Source organism: Electrona antarctica (genome assembly GCF_951216825.1).
Source record: "Electrona antarctica genome assembly, chromosome: 1".
Lineage (NCBI taxonomy): Eukaryota > Metazoa > Chordata > Actinopteri > Myctophiformes > Myctophidae > Electrona > Electrona antarctica.
The window spans coordinates 56828449-56849530 of NC_136806.1; the positions used below are offsets into that span (position 1 = coordinate 56828449).

At 41.9% G+C, this 21082-nt stretch overlaps 1 protein-coding gene across 1 annotated transcript; it reads right to left on the reverse strand.

Moving 5' to 3' along the window:
* Positions 1 to 12903: 12903 nt before the first annotated feature.
* LOC306921975 (tripartite motif-containing protein 16-like) lies at positions 12904 to 19639 on the reverse strand. Its single transcript, XM_079499322.1, has 6 exons — positions 17956 to 19639; positions 16083 to 16178; positions 15422 to 15655; positions 14794 to 14950; positions 13916 to 13981; positions 12904 to 13764 (listed from the first exon to the last, which is right to left on the reverse strand). The coding sequence occupies exons 1-6, from the start codon at positions 18322 to 18324 to the stop codon at positions 13250 to 13252; spliced, it is 1437 nt and encodes a 478-aa protein (XP_079355448.1). The 5' UTR covers positions 18325 to 19639; the 3' UTR covers positions 12904 to 13249.
* Between the last annotated feature and the right edge of the window lie 1443 nt (positions 19640 to 21082).

The following is a 21082-nucleotide window of genomic DNA, read 5'->3' on the forward strand; positions in this document are numbered from 1 at the left end:
TGAGAGAGAGAGAGAGAGAGAGAGAGAGAGAGTGTGAGAGAGAGAGAGAGAGAGAGAGAGAGAGAGAGAGAGAAGAGAGCATGGTGGCATGGATCATGGACTACCTTGCAGCATGTGAGACTGTTGCCTGTTTTCTTTTTTGTATCAGATAGATAGATAGATAGATAGATTGATAGATAGATGTGGGTTCACCTCAAGCTGAACCCAGACAAGACTGAGCTTCTCTTCTTCCCAGCTAAGTCCTGACCTATGCGGGAGCTAACTATTTCCGTAGACAACGCCCTGGTAACGTCTGTCCCAACAGCCAGGAACCTTGGTGTTGTCCTGGACAGTCAGCTCTCGTTTAAAACTCACATCACAGCTGTCACTCGATCCTGTAGGTTCACACTCTATAACATACGACGAATTAGATCGTTCCTCACCCAGAAATCAGCCCAGCTCCTAATCCAGACAACAGTCTTGTCAAAACTTGACTATTGTAATTCGCTCCTTACTGGCCTACCGGCATGTGCACTTAAGCCTCTCCAACTGATCCAAAATGCCGCAGCTCGTTTGGTCTTCAACCAGCCAAAATTCTCACTTGTCTCCCCCCTGCTCCGCTCCCTGCACTGGCTCCGGGTCGCTGCCCGCACAGAATACAAAACTCTGATGCTGGCATTCAAAGCAAAGCAAAGCAAAAGCAAAGTTACTATATTTACCCAGGGTAACTGGACTAAGCATCAGATACTTGTTTACAGCCAGGCCCTGCTCATAGAACATTTCATGGTAGTGGTTCAATGCCTTGCTCAAGGGCACTTCAGCGGTGGTAATTTTAACGTGCCGGTTCGGGGATACGAACTGGCGACCTTCCGGTATCAAGACCGCTCCGCAAACCGTTCGGCCACCGCTGCCAAAGGTATGGCTCCGCCATATCTTGCAAGCATGAATGAACCCTACAAACCCTCCCGCGCACTCAGATCAGCCAACACAGGAAAGCTGGAAGTACCCTCACTAAAAACGCCGGGACAACGCTCCACACGTCCCAAACTCTTCTCCCTTCTGGCCCCAAAACTGTGGAATGCACTCCCCGTTGCAATCAGAACTGCAGCATCACTCCCAATCTTCCGCCGTAGTCTGAGGCCCACCTTTTCAGACTCCATCATGGCCCATAGCACTTATCCTACCCCCTTAGATAGCACTTTTTAGCATTTGAAACAGACTTATAGCATGTCATGTAGACAGCACAATAATTGCATTGCACATCATAGTACATATGTATAGCATAGTATAGTATATATGTATAGGTTATATGTATAGTGTCATTATATAGATATGTTACGTTCTTAGCTTACGCATGTTTCATGATAAATGCATTTTATATATGTGATGTATTCCCATGCTTTTGTTCTTGCCTAATGTAAGTCGCTCTGGATTAAGAGCGTCTGCTAAATGCCTAAATTGTAAATTGTAAATAGATAGATAGATAGATGTCATTGTTTGTTACCTGAACATATCACCTCCACTTTAGTGGGTTTACCGTCGGGCTCAATTTTACTGGTTTTTGTTGAAACAGCAAGACCACAGTCCAGCTGTCGACATACTTCTTGTGCTGCCTTCTGCTTAAACATTTTATCATTATCATGCACTGGACTCCACTCTCCATCGAGCTTCTTCTCCAGTGTACCATTACAGTCACTGGCTCCTCCCACCAACCTGACATCTGTAGCATGGAACATGAGCATTTTGTTGAAGAGAGGCTGACCTCTCTGAAGATTTGAACCGCAGTTTGGTAACTGTTTTAGAGTATGTGTCATCGTTGAAGTCGTTGTTTGTTACCTGAACAGATCACCTCCACTCCATGACTCTTCGGGAACCAGAACCCAAATGACTCACTCGTTCCTGCTGAAGTAGCAGAGCCACAGTCCAGCTGTCTACACATGTGATGTGTTTCCATCAGCTCCCATATATGGTTATGACTGCTGTCATACGGATACACGGTTGTCCACTCTCCATCGGGTTTGTACTGTAGTGAACCAATACATTTACTGGTTTCTCTCACCAACCTGACCCCTACACAGAGGCAACAGAATAGACAGTTCAAAATAATATTACTTTGATTAGAAGTCTTCAAAATCCTGACAGTTTTCTGAAAAACCTTATGTTTCTGTATCAGTTGTGTTCAATATTTCATGTCAAGGACCCCAAAAACTATATGTAATATGCCTCCGCCCCCCATCTGGAAATAGGTTGTTCCAGGGACCTCCCCAGAAGCAAAGATTTGAGTTAAAATGTTCACTCTGTAATAATATATATTCAAAGATTAGAGGCACAATTTCACGATTTTTCAAAAATAGCAGACCTACGAGTTATTTTCAATAGCTAAAGTATAACATAATGCTTTAAAACACCAAAAGGGGTTCCCGCCCAAAATGGGTTAATAGGCCGCAATCTATAATATATTAGCTGTTGGTTGTTTTGCACCTGTTTTGCGCCGTAACAGGAGCCCTCATACAAGGTTACATACAAGACAGTCTTCAAAGTGATTTTGTTGACCAGTGAGGAGATCCTGTATACAGGACTCTTGTTCTTTGGTTGACCTTTTTGATTACATTTGTGGCCATTTTATCACAGGAAAGATTTGCCTCCAGGATGGAACCTATAGGTAGGTCATTTCATATCGTCACCTACTTTAACTGAGAACCATTAGAACCATCCATGGGAACCACAAAACAGCACAAATATTATATAAAGCTTCCAGATAACATCCAAAATTGGTTCAGGGATAGGGACGGGAGGTATGAGCTGAGAGGGGTACTAAACTTCAAACAACCTAGTGTTAGTACCACACTGAAAAGTATGTGTATCTCCGTTCGCGGGGTGAAACTATGGAATGACCTGCCGGATACAATTAAACAAAGTAAAAACATTATACAATTCAAAAAAAGGCTCAAAAATGCTATATTGGACAAATACAAAAGTGAATGACTGAAGCATTATTGATTTAACTGCTTGAGTTTTATTTTTGTACTGTTTGATTACTGTGTTCAATAATGTGTTTCTTCTTCTTCTCTGACTGTTTGTTTGTTAGTTGTTTTTTGTTGTTTTTTTTTTTGTTTTTTTTGTCTTTGTCTTTGTTTTTTGTTTTGTTTTTGTTTTCATTTTAAATTCCTCTTACAACTGTACAATGTATTAAGGATAGGCACTAATAAGCTCCCAGCTTCCGCCTATACCTTTTCGATCATGTCATATGAGTTTAAAACATTCATCTTGTAATGTACTAACGGCATAAGATCGAAATAAACCATTCATCATCAACCATTCATTATTGTAAGTTGCTCTCGATAATAGCGTCTGGTAAGACAGGTAAGGTAAATGCCTAAACTGTAAACTGTGAATATAAATAACCTAAAGTGTCAGGGACGTAGCGGACCATTTGGTTTCCCTACTCGTAGGATATTTCTGCTGCCCCTCCCTCCCGACAAGAGCGCTGCATTTCCTCATTCAGATCGGCTATTGTCACCGTTTGCGAGGACGCACACACGGCCGCTCGTTATTACGCGGCAGGGCCGCGGGGAAATTAATTATTATGAGGGTCGGCGTGTTGCCCTACTCACAGTGCGTATTGCACGAATATGTAGCGACGGCACTGTAAAGTGTAGTTGATATTTTACCTGAGCAGGTGAGTCCAACAGCCTTGTCAGGTGAGCAGGTGTTTCTAGTTGAGTTTGAGGCTCTACAGTCCAGGAGAACAGTCTCATTGCCTTCACACTGGAACTCTTGGCTTAACATTGGAACATTGGCTTCTCCATAGAACGCCCCCAGGAGGACTGGATAAGTCCCACAGACAACTGAGCCAAGCTGCCTGCACACCACCTCTGCCTCCTGCTGGTCAAAGTCACCTTCACACACTGAGACCCACGACTGATTAGACTTCACCTCCAATCTGCCTGAACACAGACCAGTCCCATTCACCAACCTCACGGACTCTGTAGAGAGAGAGTTTTCAAAAATAATTTAAAATGTACTTTTCCTAGATAGACAGGAGTTACATAGTTAGTTACAGATCAAGATTAGGAAAAGCAACTGTTTAAGTCATTGTTTCTTACCGGAGCAGATTATCTCCACGTAGACTTTCCAATTTCTCCCAATGGTTTTGACTGAAATAGCAGGGCCACAATCCAGCTGTCGACACACTTCATGCGCTTCCTTCACGTTCACCGCTACCTTAACCTTAGCCCACTTCCCATCATTTTTCTTCCACAGTGCACCACTGCAGTGACTGGATCCTTTCACCAACTTGACATCTGTACAGAGACAACAGAATAAACAGTGTAGGAGAGAAAGAAAAATAATGTTACCTTGATCAGAAGAAAACCTTTTTAGGCTACAATGTGTACATAATGTGTTGTTGTTGTTGTTGTTGGTTCATCTTTGTTTACCTGGTGTTGGTTTTGGTGTTGGTTGAACCTGGAGAGCTGAAGAGAAACAACATCAAATATATATGAGCGTGACGGTCACAGAGTACACATGGGGGGCATTAGGAGAGAGAGAGAGAGAGAGAGGGGGGGGGGGGGTCCCGCAGGTGGCAGTGAAGTGACAATTTAAGGACTTTTAAGAACTTTGATGCACCTCAATAAAAGAAAGAAAAAAACAAATGCCATTATACTGCATCAAAGTAATCAACAGTACACTATAACTGGTCAAACATTTGCTAAATTCTTAGATAATATAAGAGGCAAACCACGGTCGACCCAAACGCTCCTTAACACTGAATGTGATATGAAATGGAACAATTACACCACCACCCTAAAGACCATGCATCTTTGACAACTGCATTGAGTGATCTCGGTACATGGAAATTGATTTATTGGAGAACATAGGCTACATTTTGTTTTGATCGTATTGTTCCACTTTTTTCTTTGGCAATGTAAACGTATGTTTTCTCATGCCAATAAAGCCCTTGGAATTGAACTGAATCCGGGCCTTCTCTGTTGCTTAAGGTCAAATGCTTCTCAAACTTACTATTACTACTTACTACAACGTACTATAAATCAATAAAGTGGTTAAAATTATTGTGACGCTGTATTAACACATTTTCACCCATCCACTCTTGGTTTTTTTTACATTGCAAACATGTGACGTACGTGACAATAAAGCTGATTCTGATGCAGAATTTTTGCTTCTGACAAAACGTTGACGAGAAACTCTCAGAACTGAACATATTACGAGGCTACTAAACCACCCCCATGGTGAACAGTTATTTAGAAATCAACACTTCTTCTTCCACCCCCTGCCCACATGCATGGTATCAGCAGGTGGTGGATTGGATCTACTTACAATGCACTGAATGCAGCTCCATGGTTAGAGAGGAAAGGAGCAGAGAGGTCACACTCAGCCACAGTACCATCTTCATCCTGCTGTCTGCTCGGTCTCTGAAGCTCTACGGATACCTAAAGCCACTGTTTGCTCTGTGTCCGAAGCATAACTGCACACATTCACTAATAATTAATTGAAGTAGAGCACTCCCAAATGCCCCTTGCTGTCCCCTCAGCAAGCCAAAAAACCAAAGGCGACCGGGCCTTTTCGGTAATTGCCCCCAAACTCTGGAATAGCCTCCCATTGCATATCAAATCCAGCCCAACCATCGAAAGCTTCAAATCATCCCTAAAAACTCACCTTTTCTCCATTGCCTTCAGCTCCTAGTTTCTGTGATAGTTTTAAACCTCTTTGTAATTGTTATTAGTAGGCCATTTGTTGTTTCATGTTCCTTAAGATGTTGTTAAATTGTATTTTTAATTTTTAATTTATTGCTAAAAGTTTATGTGAATTTTGTATTTTATGATGTAATTTTTGAGTGGTGTTTTTTTGATTGATTGATTGAAGAATGTATTAACAGTTTGCAGAATTACAGTACATTTCAAGCACAAACTCAATACAAAGGCTGTTAACTGTGAGTGGACGACCCAATTAAGCATTACACTTGTTTCCAATAGGGTCCACCATGTTCAAATCATCAAACCATTAAGAGACGTACAAATAGACACTTCTATAGACAGAACAGGAATTCATCATAAAGGAGGTAAAAAGGGAAAAGAAATATATACAGTGAGGGGAAAAAGGAGTGTAAACCACTCCTACAACTGGCTTTGTTAGTCTGTCTGTCTGTCTGTCTGTCTGTGCAGAAAAAATGAGCATGGTTGCTACGGTCACCCAGTTCACCCGGGTGTGATTTCATTACGTCAGACATTACGTCAGACCACAGCTGATCAGGCTATATAAGACCTTACACCACTCAGTTCACACGGGTGTGATCTTTTATATGGAAAGCACTTTGGGTCAACTTCTGTTGTTTTTAAAATGTGCTATATAAATAAAGGTGACTTGACTTGACTTGACTATTTGTACAGCATGTTTAAAATGTGGACAGTTCAGAGTCCACATAAGCCAAATAGTGTGCGGGGGATTACGGATGGAAAATGTGCTTCTGTTCTAGCTAAATCCAGCTTGTTTACACAGATTGATTGACTGGATATCTTTAAAGGTATACAGGCAGTACGAGTTCAAAACACGCCAAATGGATAACACACAAAAAGCCAGAGGCTTGTGTCCATGTTACCACATTGAGCGCCGCCTGGTGGACAAAAGTGGTGGTGCTCATGGGTGCCTGGTGATTTTAGGCCACTATAGACGTGCATCCGCTTTTGGCTTCCATCTTCGATGCTAAAGCTTGGCATCAATGCTAGCGAGCTAAAATGAGGTCCACTCTTGCTCTAGAACGCCAATGTTCCCATCGCGCTCACCGGATAATCAGAAAAGACCTCCGGACATCGTCAATCTGTTCAACACCACGGACAGCGCATTAGTTTCAGAGAAAAAAGCTTGCAAAGGCGCGGCCTAAAAAAGGGCAGAGTACAACACTTTTTTTTTTCTAATTATTTTATCGGACCAAAACATTGTGTTTATTGTCATGATTTGTCATAAAAAGAGTTGGCTTTGTCCGTGGCTTAAAAGGTCTTTAAAAAAATAATTGTCATGTCGTCGCCATGAAAGGGGGCGGGACCGTGGCGCTCTATTGTAGGCCTACGTGTTGGCTCACTGGAAACACACTGCTGCACTAGTGTCCTTGAGTCAGCGCAGGCACACTTTAGCGCCACGAAGATGTTTTTAGACAGCTGGTGGATGGAAAATAAAGCTTGCGCACGGCTTCCATTTGCCGCGGGGACAAGCGTCTCCGGGAATCTGGCCGACTTGGCATTCTGCCGTGTGGGTGGAGCTTAATTTCCATCCACCAGCTGTCTAAAAACCAGGAAGAGACCTGCCAAGAGCGGCTTTTTGCCGTGCATGGAAGCCCAAGTGTGCTTACACCCAGTGGGTTCCAATTGGCCCTGTACGGGTGTGTAACTCTTTTTTTTCCCCTTATAATTTTTATCCCACGATTTTGTAACCCATTTTTCACCCCTGTGTCAATTATCTAATGTGATCCTGGGCTCTACACACCCTCCCCCAACCTGGGGAGAGCAACGGACTTGAACTCATGCTTCCTTCATGCCTGAGTGTCCAGGTTGCTCCTTTACACCTGACAGGGGGGAGTTTCCCTGGCTGGACGTAGCGCGTGGAAGGAACACGTTATTCCAACCAGTTCCTTTCTCCTCCATCAGGCGCCCCGGCTGGCCAGGGGGAGGCAGTTTAGAGACCAGGATTACTGCATATTTTTTGTGAGGGTATACCTACCCTAGGGGACACGGGGAGAACATGCAAACTCCACACAGAAATGCCCTTTCGCCAACCCCGCCTCGGGTATGGGCACTGATGACGCGGAGGAGAGGACACGCCGCCAGTGCATACAGAGTGCATACGAGCGGGAATCGAACCCAGGACCTTCTAGCTGTGAAGCGACAGCACTACCGACTGTGCCACCGTGCCCCGACGGGTGTGTAACTCTGAGACCCCTTTTCCACCGGTTGGTTCCCAATGGGAGTGGGCAAAAACTATACCTATATTAAATTGTTTATAGGATACAGTAAGTAAATTAATATATGATTCCCTTCCACAGTAGTAGCTTCTTTTTTTGGCATATTTTCCTATATAATGCAATTATTATTATTAATGCAATATAATATATTTTGTAATACAATAAATCATTGTCTTCGTGTAAGTAAAAAAAAAAGATGAAAAACTACATACTATAGTTCACAGAAGACATACAGTATACTGTTGTATGTCTTTTTTCCTGATTTTGAAGGATATAAAAAATCATGAAAAAACGACATAACATAATTCATGGTTTCGGAAGACATACTATTGTATGTCGTTTTTCATGATTTTTCAATTCAATTCAATAGCCTTTTCTTGTCTCCGAGGAGAAATTTGTCTTGGGCACCAAGAGACTGAGTTATACATTACATAAATACATACACACATACACACACACACACACACACACACACACACACACACACACACACACACACACACACACACACACACACACACACACACACACACACACACACACACACACACACACACACACACACACACACACACACACACACAGTTCATAGTACAAAAATACAGTTCATAGTACAAAAAATAATTATCCTACCCACACTGTGCAAATATATCAAGGTTCAAGTATTGCAGTATTGCACTCTCCCAATAGTTAGTTATCTGTTATTGAGTGCTTTGATTGACAGTGGAACAAAAGAGAATTTATATCTGTTTAGCTTGCAGAATGGTGATCTGTACCGTCTGCCAGACGGCATCAACTCATATTCCTTATGGAGGATGTGGTTCGGGTCTCGGGTGATTTTGAGGCCCTGCTTCCTCACTGTACTCTCAAATATCTCTTGAAGAGAACATGGGGGCTGCATGCCTATGATTTTCCTAGCCCTCTTGAATAGGTTTTGAAGTTGGGATTTGAGTTTGACGGACAGGTTACCAAACCATGTGGTGATGCCATAACGGATAACGGATTCTATGTTTGATTTTGAAGGATTTAAAAAAATTATGAAAATCAGGAAAAAAACGACATAGCCTACTATGGCACAGGTAAATCAGATGAAATCTGTAGAATTCCTATATAGAATTGTGCTGGTCTGTTCAAACACACTCTGTAGGAGGGTGCTGGTTCAAATCATCATGTTTTGACATGCCAAAATCTGCCATTGACCCCCATTCTAAATGTCTCAAATTTGAAAGCACTATATTTCTAAAACTATGAAAAAATGACATACTATAGTTCATGGTTTCAGAAGACATACTATAGTATGGAGTTTTTCCTATATTTGGAGGATTTAAAACAATAATGAAAAACATGAAAAAACGACATAATATAATTCATGGTTTCGAAAGACACACACACACACACACACACACACACACACACACACACACACACACACACACACACACACACACACACACACACACACACACACACACACACACACACACACACACACACACACACACACACACACAGAAAAACAAATCAGGGTAAATGAAATAAAGTTAATGAAAAAATATTCAATTTCAATTCAATTCAACTTTATTAGCAGACTCAGGTCCATAGGGATACATACACGGGGTTAACATACAAGAGATACAACAGGCAATAAAAATCATAAAAGAATGTAAAACAAATACATAACTTACATAACTTAACCCACAGGCAGAACATACAGGCTTTTTAGCCAGTGTACCCCTAATCTTGATTGATTGATTTTGATTGAAAATTGTATTATCAGTTTGCAGAATTACAGTACATTTCAAGCACAAACTCAATACAACGGCTGTTAACTGTGAGTGGACGACCCAATTAAGCATTACACTTGTTTACAACAGGGTCCACCATGTTCAATTCATCAAAACATTTAGAGACGTACAAATAGACACTTCTATATAGACAAAGAACAGTACAGGAATTCATCATAATGGAGGTAAAAAGGGAAAAGAAACATATACAGTGAAAAAGGGGGGGGGGCGGTGGGGGGGGATTCAGATTTTACGGGGGCCAGTTTCGAATTGCAGCCATCCGTAGGTGCCCTTTGAGAGCGGTTTTGAAGGAGTCAAGGGATTCGCATGTCTTAATGACTGTTGGTAGGGCGTTCCACATTTTGGTGGCATAGGAGCGAAAATAATTTAGTCCCTTGTTTGTGCCGAATCTGGGTTGAACATGATTCGTTGCACTCCCTCTGGTGTTGTGGGTGTGGACTTCGTTAACATTAAGGAAGTATCTACACAGGTACATGGGTATCTTGGTGGAGTATCGAATCTTGTGGACCAGACCCATTGCAAGATGCTGTACTCTGTCGCCGACCCTAAGCCATGCCAGTCTGTCAAAGTGGGCAGGGGTGAGGTGGGTTCGGGGGGTGAGGCCAAGTAGGAGCCTGACCAGTTTGTTTTGGGAGGTCTGGAGCCTAGTTTTAAGGGCCTTCGAGGTGCTGTGGTACCAGGAGGTGCATGCATAGTCAAAGAAGCCTTGTACAAGGGCTCCTGTTAAGGTCTTCAAGGTGTTTTTGTCGACCAGTGAGGAGATCCTGTAAAGGAATCTTGTTCTTTGGTTGACTTTTTTGATTACGTTGGTGGCCATTTTATCACCGGAAAGATTAGCCTCCAGGATGGAACCATAGGTAGGTAATTTCATCTTTACGTGTGATAACATTGTCACCCACTCTAACCAAGAAGCCATTTGCCTTGCTGAGATTACTATTAGATCCAAAGAGAATGGATTCAGTTTTTCCCAGGTGTAAAGATAGTTTGTTATCAGCGAGCCAGGTGCAGATTCTACCGAGTTCAGAGCTGAGGGCATTTTCAACCTGCAGTTTGTCCCTGTCCGAGACCAGCAGTGCCGAGTCATCTGCGAACAGGAACAAGTTGCAGTCACAAGCTGAAGTCATGTCGTTAACATATATTAGGAACAGTAGAGACCCTAGTATGCTTCCTTGTGGAACGCCACAGCTCACTGGGAGGGGGGGGGACAGTGTTCCGTTCACTTCCACCATCTGTGCTCTCCCCTCCAGGTAGGATTGCATCCAGCTCACTGATGTGCTATCGAAACCAATTGCTTTTAGCTTGTTAACCAGTATGGAGTGGTTCACTGTGTCAAAAGCCTTTTGGAGGTCCAGCATGACCATGCCGCAGTATTTGCCAGCGTCCACCTCTTGTTTGATGTGGTCGCTCAAATAGAGAAGGCATGTGTCAGTGGAGTGGGATGTTCTGAAGCCAGATTGGAACTCGTACAATCATTTATTAGTGGCAAGATACTTTTCAACCTGTTCATAGACTATTTTTTCCATCACTTTCGAGATGGAGCTTAGAATAGAAATAGGGCGGTAGTTGCCGGGGTCTAATTTACTCCCTTTCTTGTGCAGGGGGGTTACTTTGGCCAGTTTGAAATCTAGGGGGACCTGTCCCTGTTTGATGGAGAGGTTTACTATGTGGGTGATGATTGGAGCTATAGAGATGGCTGAGTCTCTGAGAAATTTGGAGGGAATATTGTCATGGCCAGTGGCCTTGTGGGGTTGGAGGGCACTCAGTTTCTTAACTACCTCATCAGTTGTTACCATAACTAATTTAAAATCGTCTTTACAAACACCTAGGTTTCTGTAGAAGGTTTTAATGTGCTCTACACCAAAGAGCCCAGAGTGGGAGGGCACTCTCTCCCCATGCCTTCGGCCTGGTGGAGACAATGAAATAAAGTTAATGAAGTTAAAAATATTCAATTTCAATTCAATTCAACTTTATTAGCAGACTCAGGTCCATAGGGATACATACACAGGGTTAACATACAAGAGATACAACAGGCAATAAAAAAATCATAAAATAATGTAAAACAAATACATAACTTACATAACTTAACCCACAGGCAGAACATACAGGCATTTTAGCCAGTGTACCCTTAATCTTGATCTATAACGTGAACAGCTCACTAAGGGTCTTGAAAGCGCTACAATGATACTGTTTGTTGACACATCCAGCCTTTTCATAAACTTAAACATTAGATTTCTTAGAAGTGCTTTAAAAGTCCTCACTCCAGCAGTGACAACCATCTGGCTAGCACTGCCCCCTCTGGGTTGTTTAAGGAGTATTCTCATGGCATCATTATATGCAACTTGCAACCTGTGCATGCTAGACTTTTTATAACATGACCACAGGTGTGCAGTATAAAGCGGTGTGCAATATGCCTTGAACAAGGACACTTTCACTTTAGTGGAACAATGACTGAACTTTCAGGCAATAGTGTTTGCTTGAGCATACAACTTCCGACATTGTCTGTATATATCATATTGATTACCCGATGGTCGCAAAGTCCTCTATATGAATTAAAATATTCTTTCAAAGTCTAATTGAACTGGGGACCCCCCCAAAATAATCTAAATTAACTGGGGACCCCCCAAAATAATCTAATTGAACTGGGGACCCCCCAAAATAATCTAAATTAATTGGGGACCCCCCAACATAATCACATTTAAACTGTCAACCCCCAAAATAATCTAATTGAACTGGGGACCCCCCAAAATAATCTAATTGAACTGGGGACCCCCCAAAAGAATCTAATTGAACTGGGGACCTCCCAAAATCATCTAAATTAATTGGGGACCCCCCCAACATAATCACATTAAAACTGTCAACCCTCAAAATAATCAAATTGAACTGGGGACCCCCCAAAATAATCAAATTGAACTGGGGACCCCCCAAAATAATAGAATTGAACTTGGGACCCCCCAACATAATCACATTTAAACTGTGAACCCCAAAAATAATCAAACTGAACTGGGGACCCCTCAATATAATCATATTTGAACTGGGGACCCCCCAACATAATCAAATTGAACTGGGGACCCCCCAACATAATCACATTTAAACTGTGAACCCCAAAAATAATCAAACTGAACTTTGAATTGTAGGAGTTGAGGCATTATGTTTAGTTTGAATCAAAAACAGGTGTGTGTACTGTTGAATGAGAACACAATGTTGCACCCCCGGGGGGTCCTGACCCACAGTTTGAGAACCAGTGCATTACACTATAACCAATCTACAGACTGACAGAGGGCTCTGTAGTAACATCAACAAGATAACAGGGAATATACTGTAGAATGATTGATCTGCAAAGAAATGCATTGAGCGGAACACAATCAATTGATCCATTGATCATGATGGTGACACATCATTCTAACACACGCTTCATCTATAAGGGAGAGTCTAGAATCAAATGAAGAAAACTCAGTTTCCAACTGAATATCGTCATCAGTGTTCTTAACCATGTCTACCATGTCTTACACAGCTCTGCTGTATCTCCATAGACCCCCCAAAGCGTTATCCCTGGATAGAGAGGTTGTCTGAACGAGGTTTGAACTGTGTGGAGGAGGGTCATTGTGTCAGAAACACTGTAGAAGGACAGAGTACCTGCCTTGTGATCCAGGTACACCCCCACTCTGGAGGAGACAGGCCCTGACACTTTAGTCTCAACACTGTTGTGTATGATCGTGTAGTCTTTATCATAGCACTCTAAACACCAGGATTTATCATTGTCTCCAAAGCCGGTATGTCTGTCTGTGTCTTTATAACAGACTGCTATACGAGCCCATCTACCACTCCTCTCTACTTCCCAGTAACGACGTTCAGACAGACCCTCTTTAAACAACACCTGACGGTCAGTAAATCTCTCTACATGATCAGGGTAAGGTTGTTGTTGTGTTGTTGCAGTCACCTTCCTATTCTCCTCTGACAGGGAGAGACGTTTGCTTATTGTGTTGATGTCCAGAGACAGAGGAGAGGAATCTGTGAGAACACGACAAGAGAAAATCCAAACCTCATGAACCTCATTGTGTTTAGACTAGTTAGTCTCTCAGATCAAACTCATTAGAGCTTTAAATGACAACACATCAGAGTGAAACGTCAACGTTCAGAAACAACATCAACATGGACTCACATTGTAAGAAGTCCTTCCTGGTCTGAGGCTCAGCCTCCGCTGGATGTAAAACATCAACTGCACACACTGGAGACACAAGAAATGGACGTCATCATGACGTCACACTGAAGAATGGATCCAACTCAAGTGTTTGGTCAAAAGGTTAAAGCTATTACAGCTCCATAGTATCAGATCAGTCATTTCACGCTTGGTTTCATGCTGAAAATAGCAGACCTACAAACTCACAACTTGTCTCAGCGTGACGTGTTGTGAGCTTGTAGGTCTGCTATTTTCAGCATGCAACCAAGTGTAAAATCAGCTATTATGACACCATAAAGGCCTGCCAAAATACATTACATAAAAACATAAACATAAAATTGTATATTTAGTCGACTAAAACTAGACTAACAGTAAAATATTTCAGTTGACTAAAATGGGACTAAAACTAAATGAACATGAATTCAAAAGAGTATGACTAAAACTAAATCAAAATGTGCTGTGAAAATCAACACTAATTGGTTGACTACTATAACAAATAGCAGATATACAAGCTCATAGCGCGTCACTCTGTGCCCCACAAACATACTGTACGGGCCCCATACTACAGTATAGGCTTTAGTAGCCTATCCTTCCAAGACATACTTCCACCTGTTTACAATCCATTCAACACTTAGAAATGTACTGTACAGTAGAGCCTGCTTAGAAAAACTATAAACACATTGAAATGTCACCTCTCCTTTGAGTAATATTCTTACTTAATTATTACATGTTACTGTCCAATCTGACTGACAGCCAACCTGTGTACCATCAGTCTGTTCTAGTTCAAACATCTCCAGTTCCCTTCTGGCTTCATCCATCCATGTTTACTATGAACAACTAGAAACACATGTAAATGTCACCTCTCTCTGCTATCTGTGGCCAAGTTGTCTTCAGGAGGTTGTCTAGTTGGTCTCTCAGACCAGACACGACATCAGTCACTGTGAAGGACCTCAGAGGACAGATGAGCACACTGGGTGAGACTGGAGATCCAGTGGAACTGGAGAGAGACTGGAAACTCTGGAGAGAGACAAGCAGAGAGACAAGTAAACCACTTTAGACAGGGATGGAAGATCAATAGATTAGTGCATTGATCACAATTGGTGGAGTTGAGCTGATGTCCTCGTTCAATCAGTAACGACACGCACGCACGCACGCACGCACGCACGCACGCACGCACGCACGCACGCACGCACGCACGCGCACGCGCACACACACACACACACACACACACACACACACACACACACACACACACACACACACACACACACACCTAATCTATTAACCATATTGATCTAGATATATCTAATAATTTTATACTCTCAAAATCTTTAAAAATTATCTACAAGCTCGCCATCTGATGTTGTAGGTCTGGTGTGTCTGTAAAATGTTTGAATGATATGATGGAGTGGAATGAAATCCTGTACTATGAAGCCCATTTGTCCTAAAGGAGTGGAAACCAAAGTGTCAAAAAGCCACGCGTGGAACCTGAATGAAAGTGATGTTGTCCTCAGTGTTGGACAGCTCCTCCAGCTCAGCATGTCTCCTCTCCAGCTGCTCCAGGGTCTGTTCCTGCTGTCTCAGGAGAGCCTCAGTCGGAGCCACTGCATTCTGCTGCTGGTCTCTGATCAGTTCGTTAAGCTCACCACGTCTTCTCTGAATGGAGACCATCATCTCACTGAAGATCCTGTCACTGGCCTCCACTGCTGCTTCTGCAGACCTCTGCTTAACACACACACACACACACACACACACACACACACACACACACACACACACACACACACACACACACACACACACACACACACACACACACACACACACACACACACACACACACACACACACACACACACACACACACACCTTGTGTTGTCAAAATGTTCTGTGTACTTTAGTGCAGTGGACAAGGGTCCTCCAGGGGGTCCCCCAGAAAAATGAGGTTTAACCCGTTCAGTTCAGGAAAGCAGCAGAGTCATTTTAGATTGACGTCATAATCATTTCAACCATATTTTATACTTTGGCTATTCAAAAGCAGCAGATCTACAAGCCCATATCACGACACTTCGTGGCCTATAGAAATTACTGCAGCTGTTACTGAAACATTTGTGGGTTTCTGGCAACTATTATCAGAATATCAGCTCACGTTCAGGTCCTCCAAGACCTGTCTCAGGTCTTTCAGCTCCTTCTTTTTCTCCTGGATATTCTGCTGGACTTCCTCCTGACTTGTCACCAGCTGTTTCTGCAAGAAACAGGAAGAGAGAGAGTTTGACTTGTAAACATTGTGGACATTTTAATGTCGGGATACCAATTCTATCCAATGAGGATAGAGAGAGAGAGAGAGAGAGAGAGAGAGAGAGAGAGAGAGAGAGAGAGAGAGCTCACAAATTGTGTAACTTCCTCAAAATATACTTTTGCAGAGTCAGAATATTAATGGACATGAAATATGATTCATGAAAAGTTATCAATCCCTCCGTTTTTTGATTAGTCCTTTAGCCCATTAAAACCAGGAAAGCATCTTTGTCATTTTAGATAACTTGGCTTTCAAGAAACCCGAGGACGATTTACAATACAGAAAAATAAACAACAAACGTAAAAGCGACCTTGGGTCTCTTGAAAGTAACATGTTATTATTGACATTTTAAAATTTATAACAATTGTTTTTCAGAAAACTCTTTAGTATTTAGAACAGTGGTTTAGAACAAACTTGGCTCTCATTCTCAAGCAGATCTACAAGCTCATAGCACGGCACTTTGTGCCAAGCAGCAAGCTTAATTTTCTTTTCTTTTCTAAAAAATATTTTAACACAAATGTTCTCTTCTGGGGCTCACTGGCACAAAACATTTTCAGATGGGGGTCCGTGGCGAAATAAATGTGAATTTGGGGATCCTTGGCACACAAAGGTTTGAGACCTACATAACTACTGTTTTAGAAGGCTTTGTAGAATGGGCTCCAGGTTTTAAGGGGTAATTAATTTTTATTGTACAACACTCTGATTTGTACTCTGTCTCTGACATTGTTATTTAGTGTTGCTTCCATCTTTATGATCTCATGATTTGTCTTCAAGTGATGGTGGTTGTTGAGTCAAAACTCAGAAATGGACCACAAATATGGTCAGCATGACATCCCAGACCTAAAAAAAACTACATCTCCCAGAATGCAGCAGCAAGATGGCTGCTCGTTACCTGTTAGGAGCACCTTAAAAGGAATGGAGCTTCAGTCATTCAAACAAAAACCAGATGCAAACAGCAAAGACAACTCTTGGGTTCTACCTCCAAAGACGCCAATGGTCGGTGATATTGTATTTTATTTACACTTATGTATGCACTGCAGTACTGTTTGTTGTGGTTAAAATCTGGCTAATTGTGTTTAGTAGCTTCAACTGCTTCAGTCTGAAGTGTGGAAGGAACACATTAACTTGCTTGAGAGTTGGATTTCATTTATGTTAAAGTATCTCTTTACAAAATAAGACCAAGTTAGAAATGTTAAAATGATTTAAGAATTTAAAAGACTACTAAAATGTGGACAATTCATGTTAAAGGTTTAAAATGCCTTGTTCAATTAGAGCTGATCTACAAGTTTAAAGTTCAGCTATTTTCTTTAACTACTTTAAAATGCTAGATGTTTACTTAACTTGAATCATTTATCCAAGCTTAAAGGGTAAATGTTGACTTTAATAAGTTAATTTAAAAGACATTTCATTTAGGCATTCATTGTTTAAGAACACTAATTGTTTAAAAAGACTTGATTATTTAAGAATATTTAATGTTTAAAATCAAGAATGGTTAAAAAGAGAACCTGTTTTGAAAGGATTATCATTTGTTGTTTGGCATGTTATTAATCTTTGTTTCTTTGTGTTCGAAGGTTTTCAACCTAACTGAAATGACCAGCCAATCACCAATGAAGCCAACACTGAGCTTAAAAGTTGGAAAATAAAAAAATTATTGAGTTGGAAATTGGAGTTGTGTCCTTTTATGTCCTTTGGAGTGGAACAGAGTTGAACTTTACAGTGGTGCTACCTGTTTCTCTGCCTTCTCTGCAGCAGCTGACACCGTGTCATGGCCCTTGTGTTCATACATGGTGCACAGATAGCAGATAGACTGTTGATCTGTGCGACAGAACACCTCCATCAGCTTGTCATGACTGGAGCACATCTTCTCCTGCAGTTTGTTGGTGGCTGGGACCAGCTTGTGCTTCTTCAACACAAGAACATTGCAGTGAGGCTGGAGGTGAGTCTCACAGTATGAGGCCAGACACGCCAGACAAGACATGACAGCTTTACGACGTCTGGCTCCGGTGCAGAAATCACAGGCCACGTCTGCTGAACCGGCGTACAGCGGAGCAGCGGCGGCAGCAGGAGACTGAGCTCCTGTACTGCTCAGTTTCATCACCACCTGGAAGTAAAGAGGAGGGGAGGTCACTCACTGAGGACAAATACAACACAGTCATTGACCTGGAAGTAAAGAGAAGAGATGGGGAGGTCACTCACTGAGGACAAATGCAACACAGTCATTGTGAGCTTCATGGTGATAAACTGATCGTAACATTAGCTTAACACTGCTTCAGAACTTTGCATCTAACTATAAATACGCCACATCACTGTCGGTGGCATACACCGTTCTCCAGAAATACCACAAAAGGCTCTGGTCAGGCTCTCCAAGTGGCCCTAATGAGCCCAATTCCCCTCACCTGTGCAATTTCCATCCTCTGCCTCAGCCAATTTATTGCCATGGCAACCCCACACCTGCCAATTGATTACTTAACCAGTCCACTTAGTTTGCACTCTTCAGGCACAGGCAGACATACAGCTACAGAGATCTCCATATACAGTAGGGACACAGACAGATAGTTAAAACGGGTGCTATGACAAGTTGACAACTGGTATTATTAGGTTCCCAAGTTGCATCGTTCTCAAGTAGGCCGATGGGCACATACAGGTCTAGTTGTATAAAGCTAGAGTTGCCTTGTTAAAAATGTATCCTACAGTGTAAGCATTTAGCAGACACTCTTAACCATTATGTTTGCCCTAATATACATGGGCAACTGGTGGCCCAGGGGCCACATGCTGCCCCCACCTTCACTTAATTTGGCCCTCAGGTTAATATCAGAATACTGATATTATTGATTTCAGCTGTTACAATTCTAAATATGCAAACATGACCCGCTTAAATTATTTCAGTCAATATTAGTAGCTTAATTAGTATTACAATGTTATTGTCTTTACGTCCAATGTATTTAGTTCATAAAGTTAACATAACTAGGCATTTGAAATTAAATACAAATGTTACTTTTCAGGATTTCAATTCAAATATTAGCAAAAATAGCTTATCTACAAGCTCAAAAAGCAGCGCAGTGTGACGTGTTTTGAGCTTGTAGATCGGCTATTTTTGCTGATCTACAAGCTCAAAACCTATAAATATATATATATATGTTTACAGTGGCTAAACAGACTGTGATGCTCTATTAACATTTTTTGTGTGGACCCCCTGGAACCACTTCTGGGGGTCCCCAGACCCCACTTTGAGAACCACTGGTCTAATACTGTATCTAAATAGCATTCTTAATATTATGGACAAACAATGTAGCCTATATCATTATCAACATACAATGTGAACAAGTAACCATATAGCCTACATCATGTGCATAGTAGAACTGCTGTAGCAGAAAATGTAGTTTTATGTGTGGTTGTAACTTGTAAGGTCATCTCACCTCAGCCAGCATGGTGTTCTTCCTCAAAACAGGTCTAGGACTGAAGCTCTCTCTGCACTGGGGACATCTGTAGACTCCAGTCTCCTCATACTGGTCACGGGTGTCCCAGTAACCTTCAATACAGCTGCTACAGTAACTGTGTCCACAATTTAGAGTCACTGGTTTCTTTAGAAGGTCCAGACAGACAGGACAGCAGAACTGGTCCTGGTCCAGCTCACATCCCTGTTGTTGTTCTGCCATTTTGACACGCAGCCACACTCACACTGTTGTGTTCTGAAGAGAGACTGACAACAGAGAGAAAAACAACAGCTCTGACTTTAGTTTCCTCTGAAGAAAACTAGGAGAGGCAAAGAGGGTGGAACTTCCTGGATTTTTGCCAGAGGCAGTGGTTTAACTGGTTTTAAGTAGACACAGACAGTATCAGCTTGTGGTTGAACTGGACTCTCTCTCTCTCACACACACACACACACACACACACACACACACACACACACACACACACACACACACACACACACACACACACACACACACACACACACACACACACACACACAATGGAGTTTTTCATGTTTTTGGAGGATTTAAAAAAATCATGAAAAATACAGTGGCTCCAGTGAGCCACTGTGCTTGCTGTGTATAAAAAGCCAAATAGATAATGACAGAAAAGCCAGAGGCTTGTTTCCATTGTGATTCATAAACATTCGAACATGATAAACAACAGCACAACAAACGATATACAAATCTCCTGTTATTTTTTCGTATCAATGTTGTTACTCAACAGCAAAAGGAAGACTGTGTTATGGCAGGTAGCAAGTAACTCAGTGGGTTAGGACTGGAGTTAGGACAGTGGCTACATGATCTGGAGGTTGTGGGTTCAAACCCTACTCAAGTCATTACTTTAAAGACCCATTTCCAAAAGAACAACTTCAAAACTGTAAAAACAAGCAGTGTGTAATGGCTGGTATATGGCGCTGTGGGCTAGTCATACGAGACACCACAGGATACCCCAAAAATTGGGGGTGCAAGGCTCATGAGCATATAAATATTCATATAAAAAAAATAAAAGCAGCACAATTTCAACGGCACACATTAGAGCACATCGAGCACTAAAAAAGGAGACCATTTGAGTGCGATTTGGAGCCAAAAAATTGGGGGTGCAAGGCTCGCAATGCTCACGACCTATAACTTAAATTATCTCAAAAATGATACCAGCACAAATTATTAAATTTACGGCACAATTCAGCACAAATGCAGCACTAAAGAATGACACCATTTTTATTTATTTTTTCATCATATGGAAAATCACGGGGTGCCAACTTCACGGACCATCCACTTAAATTCATGTAAATAACTGCCAACTGGTGATTAGGGCTTCTTTTTGAAGACCCAGAATGTCCTATCCAATTAGTAAAAGGTGTTTTGAATTGAGGATGG

Coding starts and splice junctions, on each gene's coding strand:
- LOC306921975 (XM_079499322.1), bottom strand. CDS start 18,324: ATGAAACTGAGCAGTACAGGAGCTCAGTCTCCTGCTGCCGCCGCTGCT. Junction 14,951..15,421: donor ACAACATCACTTTCATTCAG/GTTCCACGCGTG, acceptor GTCTCTCTCCAG/AGTTTCCAGTCTCTCTCCAG. Junction 13,765..13,915: donor CAGGAAGGACTTCTTACAAT/GTGAGTCCATGT, acceptor GTGTTCTCACAG/ATTCCTCTCCTCTGTCTCTG.